General features: G+C 43.1%; 1 protein-coding gene across 11 annotated transcripts in view; it reads right to left on the bottom strand.

The window, feature by feature from the left end:
• Positions 1 to 1,714: 1,714 nt before the first annotated feature.
• The window catches only part of PLEKHA7 (pleckstrin homology domain containing A7), a 251,076-nt gene continuing 241,720 nt past the window's right edge, over positions 1,715 to 11,070 (bottom strand). For 6 of the 11 annotated variants that reach the window (XM_031942084.1, XM_031942082.1, XM_031942086.1 and 3 more), the window contains 3 exons: positions 9,820 to 9,953; positions 8,035 to 8,177; positions 3,866 to 4,704 (listed from right to left, as the gene is read on the bottom strand). In XM_031942084.1, the coding sequence (XP_031797944.1) occupies positions 4,613 to 4,704; positions 8,035 to 8,177; positions 9,820 to 9,953 (369 nt within the window). In that variant the 3' untranslated portion in view covers positions 3,866 to 4,612. Of the gene's footprint in view, positions 3,095 to 3,863; positions 4,705 to 8,034; positions 8,178 to 9,819; positions 9,954 to 11,070 lie in introns of those variants that run through there. The other 5 variants (XM_031942089.1, XM_031942081.1, XM_031942079.1 and 2 more) reach the window with 3 other exon arrangements.

The following is an 11,070-nucleotide window of genomic DNA, read 5'->3' as shown; positions in this document are numbered from 1 at the left end:
GTTTAAATAAACAAATTATTAATTAGCCTTCCAAACAGTTGTAAACAAGAATGCATTTGGTGATGGGTGAATGCTGATCCAGGGAGACTCTCGATACTCACCCTTAAAAAATATGTGTGTATATAAATATATATGCATGTATACATGCATGTAGACACGTATATATGTACATAAATTATAGGCACACACAAAAATATACTCATACACATATATCTTCATAAATACGTGTGTGTGTGTGTACACATACACATACTCACACATACAAATTCTATGGCACAGAGCCAAACCACTAAACTGAGTCTGGTAACTGGCTAAAGAATGGACAGAAATTCACATGAGTACACTTTCTCCCTGAATGTGCTCAAGAGGATGTCAACAGCCACTTCTTAGCCTTGCAAAATTAAAGAAAAACTCAGAGTCAAGCAAGGAATAAGGAGAGAAAGAGAAGGGAAGAGAGGAGAGGGGGAAAAAAGAGAAGGGGGAGAAAAGAAAGAAGAGATAGAGAAGAGGGGATAAAAGAAAGAGAGAAAGGAGAAAAGAAAGAAGAGGAAGAAAGGGAAGAGAGAAGAGAGAAAAAAAGAGAGAAGGGGGAGAAAGGAAGGAAGAGAAGAGGGGATAAAGGAAAGAGAAGAAAGAGAAAAGAAAGAGGAAGAGAGAAGGAAAGAAAATAAAAAGCAGAGGGGAGAACAGGGGGAGAAAAAGGAGAGTGAAGGGGATGAGTGGAAAAGAGAAGAGGCAACGAAGAGGAAGAAAGGGAGAGAGAAGAGAGGAGGGAGAAAAGGAAGGAAAAAAAGCATAGACAGATATATGTCTTAGGTTTCTATATGAGGAGTTGCCAGCAGAGGGCTCAAGAACATTAGAAATACTAACAGTGGCAATGAAAAGTGTGCTTTGAGGTGTGGCTATTTTTCAAGGTCATCTCTGGAATTTCTTCTTTAAAACTTGCTTTGATTTATGGTTGCAAAGTCACATCACCAAGAACAAACCAGAATCATTTCTGTTTCCCGTCTTTCTCCCCTCCCTCCCTCCAGCCCTAGTTCAGAGGCCTAAGAGAGCAGGCTCCTGAGTTTATTAAACACCTTGAAATCCAATTTCCCCACTTCAAATAGTTGGAAAGTCACTTTGAAGCCCTGGTTCTCATCTTGTGAAGGATCCTCCTTTCACATTTCAAGTGATACCTTGTCACTGAAGCATTTGGGGAACGCAAACAAATAAAAATTTTAAAGGATATCACTTGAGACTGAATGGGATTTTTGTCTTCTTTTATTGGGGCCTCATTCAGGAGCTAATGCTGTTCGGTGGGACCCCAGGCCTCCAGTACCAGGTTTGGAGTAAAACCCACTTTTCCTTGTTTCCTGCTCTGCTAAATGGGGGCGGGAAAAAAAAGTCTGTTCTCAGAGTGGCTCAGCCGCTGCAGAATGACCATGTGAACCCTGGAAACATTTGTGTTTTTCCTACCCCCTCCTCCCCAATATCTTATTAAACCAAAAATCAAGAAATTGTTGGAAGTGAGGGGTGCTCTCCAAGGCTAGTCAAAATATATGGGACGCTCACATGACACTGGGCTGCCAGAGCAGATTTCAAAACATGTGGAAAAATCCATTAACAGCCATTTACCAGGATTCCCAGAAAGAGCCAGGAAACATGTCTGGTTAATATTTTAATCTGTACATATATATATATTTTTTTGCAAACCATTACACTTTTATTTAAATTAACTTTTTCTTGCAAAATATTCATTTCCTTTTTTTTTCCAACAAAATTTTTTATAAAGGCAAAAATAAAACCATTTCATTTTGGCAAGTGTTATGAAGTTGACACTGGCAGTAACTGGAGTGAGTTAAAAATAGACTGTGTCTTCTAAATACCTTCAAGAATAATTTTTTTTTCTGAATAGAGTCAAAAAAACAATAGGAATTTTTATATTAATTAGCAACTTGTAGTTCCACTCACTAGATTTTTTTTTAAACTTTTTTTTCTTTTTCAATGCAGGAAAACATAACTGGAACACATTAAAAGTCTTGTAAAACACTGCAAACATCTCGATGAGCTGTTTCAAAGTCCTTTCATTTCTGTAGGAAACCACGTTTCTGCAGGAAAATGTTTTCCTTCTACAATGTACTACCACCATGCTTGGGAGTCCAGCTGCCCACCTTTGGCGACTGGTCCGAGACAATCAGCCAACAAGGAGGGGCTTGTGAAGGTCGAGTTCCCCAGAAGCAAGGGGCCACCGGCAAGACACCAAAGGCCCCTCCAGCACACCACGTCTTGCATTTGAAAACAATTGAATAAAAATTCCAGATGCATTGATCAAGCACCCCCTGGATTCAGTTATTGCTTACTATACGACCTGAATTGCTGCTTCTTTCCATTTGCTATTTCCAAATTTTATTCATTCATTTCATGATTTTTAAAAAAAAATTCTGGTAGAAGACCCAGTTCCTTCTACAGGTACATATTCTGCGAGTGTGGATCTTGCCAAGAGGAGCCCAGCTGGTCAGAACCTCTGACCAAGAGATGGCTCCTCGGCATAAATGACCTTGAAGGCAGGATGCGAATCCTTGTCTGCAGGGGGACAGCAGGAGGGACGGGCAGCTCACTCCTCCCGGCAGAATCCTGCCGTCTCTTGGCTCCAGCTCCCAGAAGGACATTCTCCGGCTCAGCTTCTCTCGGGTTTATCTCAAGCATAACTGAAGCTTTTTGAGCCTCAGTGATGGTTTCAGATTCTCCCCCACCCCCCTTCTCAACGTGTACCTGAACCTGTGTGTGTGGCCCCCCCGGACCCCGCCACAGATAGATAATTACCTTTCCATCCACTCAGCCCTTGAGATTGTTAAAAAATATAGTTTCTAAAATACAGTGTCAGTATTTTACAGCATGTATTAAAAGTGCCTTTTTATACATATATAAAAGTCAGAACTAAACCAAAAGTGGGGTGTGTATGTGTAACTAGCCTACAGGATGGGGGGTCCCTCCCCCGTCTCCCTAGGTTCTTGGAATTCCCTCTGGGGAAAACAAGGGATCTTCTCCAAGGGCACCGGCTCCTGCAGCTCTCGTCTCCAGGATGCGGTTCACGGGTCAGTTACTGCTTGGGCTGGCACAAAATAAAACAGAACACAGTTAGGAGCCGGGCAGGGGTCGGGGCCATCACCTGCTGACTGGAGAAACAGGGCACACGCGCGGGATGAGAAGCAGCCTGTGCATGTGGGCGCACATACGTGTACACACACACACACACGATAGGAGCGCAGGCGGACATGAAGGGGCTCACAAGCAGAGGGGCTGCCCGTGGACCCCAGACTCCCTCCTGGCCTGGCTCCTCATGACTTCTGGGCCACTTCAAAGACGTGGGCACCTCGGGAGGGAGGCGAGGCGGTATAAGGCAAAGATGAAAAGGCACCAAGAGACTAGACTAAGTTATGACACTGCCATTAGCCATCTGTGTGATCGTGGGCCAGTTTCTTAACCCCCCCTGCCTCAGTTTTCTCATCTGGAAAATGACAACCTCAAATGTTCTTTTTCCAAGAATCTAAATCTATGAGTAAAGAAAATGGGTGATAATCTAAGAAATCACTTTATATCCTCCTCCTGTCTCAGTTTCCTTTTCCATAAAACAAGAAAGAGAGGTTGGACAGACACTAATGTTGACTTTCCATCTCTAGCCTTCTAGGACAGGCAGAAATCTCACATTTTCTTCCCTACAAGGAACGATCCCCTACCAGGGGTCTTCAAACTTTTAAAATAGGGGGCCAGTTCACTGTCCCTCAGACTGTTGGGAGGGCCAGACTATAGTAAAAACAAAAACTTTGTTTTGTGGGCCTTTAAATAAAGAAACTTCATAGCCCTGGGTGAGAGGGATAATTGTCCTCCACTGCCGCATCTGGCCCACAGGCCGTAGTTTGAGGACCCCTGGCTATCAGACCCATTAGACAGCTGATTATCAAAATGAACCCGGATTACTGGGAGACCAGACAAAATGTATTTTCTGCGGTTTTCAGGTGGTAAGGAACCAGTTCACCAAGATGGAAACTAATGGCCTTTCCCATTTATACGGCACCTCTTGGAGTCTATTGCGATTCCTTTGCAATAATATTGGACGAGTCACTGGATTCCTTTTGAACTCTGAGATTCGGTGATGAATCTTGGTCCCGGAGGAGGCAGGAATGTTTTCCCTCATAATTTTCAAAGTGTTTTTCCTCTGCTACTGACTCATTTGATCTCCATGACAACCACCCCGGGGGGTTGCTGGAGCTGGGATGATCATCCACTATTTTCCCCCTAGATTTTTGCTGTTGTTTTTGTTGTGTGTGAGTGTATATGAGTTTTAAACCAAAGCTTGGGGAGGTTAAGGGACTCACCCAGACACACAGCTAGGAAGGAGAGGCGACTACATGGAACTAAAATGGTCTCTCCCGGCTACGGCTGAAACAAAGTTAGATAGAAATCAGGAGGGGAGACGGGCTCCCGATGGATGGATCACTACTCCGAGGAGAAGCGTCTAGGGAAGGACATGCTCCACACTGTAGGGCAAGGAGGCATCCAGGACAGAGCACCACAGAGCAAGCCAGGCACGCCGAGCGGACGCGATCATTAGTGCTTACTTGGAAGGTGCTTAGACAAACGTGTAGTGAAATCCATTGCTTAAGGGGGGCTGTGGTACAGAAGGTGAGGGGAGGCTCTTGGACAGCAAGGCTGACTGTTGAGCTAGACAGAATCACACAGGAATTAAGCAGCGTGTTAGACATGGGATCGATACAGGACAAGTCCCCAACAACCAGCCGGACGCCCCCAACACCTGGGTGAGAGGGCAGCGGGAACCAGAAGGGCAGGGCGGGTGCCCTCGCCAGGGCCGCCCAGCCTCAAGAACCAGGGTATTAAGGGGGGGGGGGGAGCGGTGAGGGTGGCCCCAGCTGGAGGGAACCCCAGCATCCTCAGGGGACTTAAAGCCCTGGAGGTGGTGAAAGTCAAGGGAAGCAGATCACATGCAGGAAAAACATCAGAACATCTCTGTTTCCCGATCTGGAGATTCTGTTCTAGACACGCTAGCCCAGGTCCAAGCGGGCAATTACCAGCTTTAAAATTAAGCGTGTGGCAAATATTCCCATTAAGAGCAAGCACAGGTCAGAAAGGAAATAAGAATTCTCATCAGTAAAGGCATATTCTGCTAATTAGCCCTATAGCTCAGCTTCTGGGGCTCTCACAGCAAATAGTCAGTGTTTAGTACTGGGAAGAGATGGAGGCGGCGGTGTGGGAGCAAATGTTGGGAAAAACACATTAAATGTGGTAGCCCTGAGTTGAGTGAATGGAGGAAGGAAAGCTACTTGAGATCTTTAACAAAATATTCCAAAGGACTAGAAGAAATCTAATAGAATGAAACTGAATAGAAATAAATATAAATAACAAAAAATAAAAATTAACTTTGAATAATGAGGTTCATATGAAAAAGATATGATTTCAGGGGACCCAAAGTCTGATGAGTCAGCTGTGAACTATGGAAGCTCAAAAGAACCAAACAAACAAATCCAAATCATAATCCAAATTCTCACCAAAAAAAGAAATGGGACCTCGTATTTCATTAAGAGAAGTGGGGCATGTTTAACCTATATCAGATTGTTCTCTTGAGGAGGAAGAAGAGGGAGAAAAATTTGGAACACAGGGTTTTCCAAAGGTAAATACTACTATAAGCTATCTTTACATGTATTTGGAAAAATAAAATGCTATTAAAAAAAAAAAAAAAAAAAAGATTTACCCTGAAAATAAAACAAACAAACAAAAAAGAAGTGGGAGATTCAGAATTAAGGAGGTGACTGACTTTCTGCTGCTATTATCAGATCACATTTTGAATAATATATATTCCGCTTATGGATATCATAATTTGGATGAAGTTTGACAAACTGGAACATGACCAAAGGAAGTTGCCTAGTTGAATTAGGTAGGTTAGAAGTAGTTGAAATGGTTTCAAGTAGGTTCTGGACCAGGTTGAACCTACGTCAACCTGGAGTTGAAGGAACTCCATGACCTTGAAGGCAGGAGTCTTCCACTGCCTAGAGCAGTGGTTCTCAAACTTTTGGGTCTCAGGGTCCCTTTATATACTCTTTATAATTTTTCAGAAACCCCCTTCCCATCCCTGCAAAGATCTTTGGTTTACATGAGTACTATCTACTGATAGTTACCATACTGGAAATGAAAACATCTTAGTATTATTTTGAAAAGAAGTTTTGACCTCACAGACCCCTGGAAATGGTTTTTAAGGACCTCCCTGACCACACTTTGAGAATCCCTGACCTAGGGAAGAAAATGGTCAATGATTACTCTCTTCTGATATTTGAAGGGTAGCTCTGGGGAAGAAGGATTAACCCGATTGCCTCAAATAGCAGATCGAGGATCATCAGGTAGAAATTACACAGAAGCAGATTTCTTACCAATTAAGACTCCTGTGGGCTGCCATGAGTTCCACATAACTGGCAGAAATCTCAGACAGGAGCTGTCTGCTCACATAGGGGATTACCACAGATACAGTTTAAAGTGCCTTCCGGTTCTGAGATTCTAGGATTGTAATCCCTGGGCTCTTTGTCCCTTACCAGCCTCACCTAAAGCCCAGAAGACAAGTCTCCAGCAGAGTCTCATTAGCCTGGAGGCTGTCTATCTAGGCTTCCCAAGAAACCCACTACAAGGCTCCCAATAATCATTAAGGAAATCTTTCCCTTCCTTGTCAAAGTCCACTCTAGGCCATGATGGCTAGAGCACTGGATGATAGCGGAGCCTTCTGAGACTTCAGTCCTCATATTGTAGTTCTATAATATATATAAGTAGGAATATTGTAATTCTATAAAAAATGACCAGCAGGATGATTTCAGAAAGACCTGGAGAGACTTACAGGAACTGATGCTAAGTGCAGTGAGCAAAATCAAGAGAACCTTGTATACAGTAACAGCAAGATTATGTGATGATCAAGTGTTATGGATTTGGCTCTTCTCAACAATGTGGTGATTCAATGCAATTGCGATAGACTTGGGCTATAAAATGCCATCCACATCCAGAGAGAAAATAATAAAGACTGACTGTGGATCAGAACATAGTAATTTCACCTTTTTGTTATTGTTTGTTTACTTGCTTTTTTTCCCCTTTCGTTTTTTTCCCTTCTGATCTGATTTTCCTTGTGCAATATGGCGAATACTGAAATATGTTAAGAGGAATTGCATTTGTTTAACCTATATTGGATTGCTTGCTGTCTTGGGGAAGAGGAAAAGGGGGAGAAAAATTTGAAACACAAAAAGTTTTGCAAATTTAAAGGCTTCACACTGAAATGGAGTATTTTAAATACTTCTGACAGCTCAGATCTAGACCACCAGTGTAAAAGCATTGCTTTGGCCACCACTGTGGAGAGGAAGCTAGAAAAACTCAGTTTGAGGGGACAGTAAGGAGATGGACAAGCATTTAATTAAGCCAACTTGGCCTAAATAGGACAATCAGGACCAGGACCAAAGGGCAGGCAGTCCACCTGCTGGGCCTTGGGAGAGGGCTAGTTAATTCCCTCTCCTCCTACTTAGTCCCCAAAAAGAGTCTTGGAAAACCATCTCTCCCATTCATTCATCATAAATGCAAATCCCATCACTCACCCCGATGGCCCCAGAGACAGGACTAAGTTTTAAATCCTCCCTTTGGGAGCAAAGCTGACACACTGAGCACCTTGGTAAGAGGCTGAGAATCGCTGCCCCGGCCCACCCTGCCCTCTTCAACCATAAATCCCTATCCCACTCCCCAACTCTCCCTGCAGGATTGGCAGGCAGATCACCGAATTACTTCTTTCTCCTCAGGACTGAGAGTCTGACTTAGGACAGTGTCTTCTTGCCTCTTGTAAAGAAATCAATCCCCTCCTGGCAGGAACCTCCTGTCCCTGGGGGAGCACTTCCCAGCCAGGGGCTCAATGCCTCCTAGGGCGGGTGCGTAAGTGATGGTGACATATGAGAAGGCAACCTGGCTAGCTCCCAGAGCTCAGGAAGGTCCCTCAGGACAGCAAGCTGGGAGGCTTACCTGCCACCTGCTTGCTACGCTGGGAGGCTTCAGAAGCCAGAGTGTGGGAGATGTGGAAGATGCGCTCTTGTTCTTGAAGCTGGGAATCCAGGTCGGCTGAGCGATGTTTGTCCTGGGTGGTCAGAGGCTGAAGGGTGTGCATGCTAGAAACCGAGAGGAAGCTGGATGCAGCAAAAAGTACTCCTTTCAGGGGGCAAGGACATTCCCCTCTCCTATATACCCAGACTCCTCTGGTGGGGCAGCAAGAGCCCTGAACCTGGGCAACTCCTATTCTTCATCCTTCACCTGCCCCACTTATCTCTCCTGCTCAATGTATGAGGAAAACCAAAGATCCTCAGTGTACTCCAGAGCCTCTAATACTAGTCATATAGAGAGAGTATTAGAGGCTGGAATTGAATTCAGGTCTTCTGTATTTAAATCTAGCTCACTTTCTATTCTACCACACTAGCAACTCTCTTTAACTCCATTTCTTCATCTAAAAAAGGGGAAATATTAACAATATCTACTTCACAGGATCGCTGTGAGGTTTGGATAAAGTGGCAGGAATTGGAAATGGGACAACTAATTCCCAGGTGAGGAAACACTTTCTACAAATGCAGGTCAGCTACTTCTCTGAAATATAGTCTTAGAGAGTTACTGAGATCATTAAGAAAAAAAAAATGACTTGCCCAGGGTCACACAGTCAATATGAAACAAAAGGACTTAAACCTGGATTTTTTTGGTTTTGCAGCCGCCTCTCTATCAGCTATGGCATGAGCCCCCCTCATGTGAGAATAAAACGAAATAATGTATACAAACTTCCATGTAACCCTCAAATGACTATTATATATCAGCAGTTCTTATCTGGACTCTGTCTCTGAATTCCTGCAGCATGAAGCAGGTCATTTCAACTCAATGTCAGACAGAGAAATGATGATGACACTTAAAAGAACTATAACCTCACTGATATGGGTATTCCTTCCAGTGACATAAACAGAGACCAGGCTGGTGTAGAAGATGGAATCAGGGAGATCCGAATTAAAATCCTACCTCTGGGCAAGTCCCTTAAACTCCCGTGAATCTTAGTTTTTACCCATCTGCAAAATGGGGACAGCAAAATGGGTGCCACCACATTGGGGTGCTAGGAGAATAAAATGAGATCATGTATATAAAGTGTCCTGCAAACCTTAAAATAGCTATGTAAATGTCAACTATTCATTTATTTATTTGGCTACCTATCCATCCATCGCACTCACCTAGCTCTCCATCCATCCATTCATCCATCCGTCCTTCTATCCATCCATCCATCCATCCACCTATTTATTTATTTATTTGTAATTTACCTAATCCTTCCATACTTGGTCTTTAGTTTCATGATTTTTTTTTTTTTTTTTTTTTTTGCTGAGGTAATTGGGATTAAGTGACTTGCCCAGAGTCACATAGCTAGGAAGTGTTAAGTGGCTGAGGCCAGATTTGAACTCAGGTCCTCTTGATTTCTGGGCTGTGCTCTATCCACTGCACCATCTAGCTGCCCCCTCATGAATTTTTTTGGACAAAATAATCTGTACCTTAAGAAATCACCCTCTCTGAAATCAGCTAGCAGTCCTTAGCTGGCAGCATAGTATGGGCCATTAATTGAGCCAACAACCCCACTTTATGAGGATCTGCCTCCTGGGACCCTCGGCAAGGCCCCTTGTCGGAGAAGTCTTTAGGCAGCTCTGAATGTGGGGGGGCTAGTCCCATGCTTGCCTGACCTCAAACATCACAGTATGTGGCCAGGGCTGGCCATGAGGATGAGGAGCTGACCTCGAGCGGGTGAGGAGGTTGCGGATCTTCTCAGCTTTGCGGAACCTCGCCTCTAACTCTTCCAGGCTGAGCGGTTCCTCGGGTTCCAAGTCCACATAGCGTTCGGGAATGGACACCTTGTCTGGTTTGGACAGCTGGACAAACAAAAAAAATAAAAAGAAACTCTGAACCTGACACACATGTCCCCCACTGCCTTTGAAGCCCTCTGGTTACTGTCAACCTGCCAGCATGGACCAATATCTAAACACCGAACGTCTCCTTCGTTAAAACACGCGCTCTTTCTGCATCCAGAAAAAGATGTAAGGAGACTGAATGTAAATCCACACATGCTACATTCACTTCTTTTTTTTCTGTTTTTTTTTTTTTAATTTCTCCCTTTTGCTCTGATTTTTCTCTCCCAACATGATTCATAAAGCAATGTGTATTAAGAATAAATAAACTTACAATATAAAAAAAAGAATGTTAAGCTCTTAGAGGTCAGGACCAAACTTTTGCCCTTCTGACCTATATTTAAAGCTTAAAGGGATTTTAGAAATCTTTCAATTGTCATTTTACAGAGAAGGAAACTGAGACCCAAAGCTGGGGAACCATTTGTTCAATATGGTTAGAGTTGTTTGGATGAACCCAGATAAAGAACTCCTTGAGTTCTGGATAATAATAGCTAAATAATTCAACAATATATATTATTTAGTGATTGTGAAATATGTAATTATTATTAAATAAATAACTTTAGTTATTAAGTAACATTTTGTACTAGTTATTAAATTAAAGTAAATATACTAGTTATTAAATTTTATATTAGTTATTAAATTTTATTCTAGTTATTAAGAATGGTCATTATTATACTCACAACTTTGCAAAATACTTTACGTATATGTTTTCATTTGATTGTCACAACAACCCTGTAAAATATTTTGTCCTAGGCCTGCGGATCAAATATTGACAGGTAAGCTGTGGAGGAAAAAAACAGGGGCTCAAGGTAGGGGTTTCCTAAACTGGGGGAAGGAGGATCCTAAATCATACTGCTAGGACTTCCTCCAGGACTGGTGGACAACCTTCCAAAAAAGGACTGTCACTCCTCAGGACAGCAGCCCCAGAATGAGAAGCTCATCCTCCTACTGGCAAGGAGTCAGCCAGCACAGGCTAAGCTGGCAGCTTTCTCCCTAACACTCAAAGGGTGAATTTGATCGTGTTTGATCAAATTTTTAGAAACCAAATTGAATCCAACTTAAGGACACTCAGACTTTGATT

The sequence above is a fragment of the Sarcophilus harrisii genome, chromosome 6 (genome assembly GCF_902635505.1).
Source record: "Sarcophilus harrisii chromosome 6, mSarHar1.11, whole genome shotgun sequence".
Classification (NCBI taxonomy): domain Eukaryota; kingdom Metazoa; phylum Chordata; class Mammalia; order Dasyuromorphia; family Dasyuridae; genus Sarcophilus; species Sarcophilus harrisii.
Note: the sequence above shows the minus strand (reverse complement) of the source record. Positions and strands in the feature narration are given on the sequence as shown.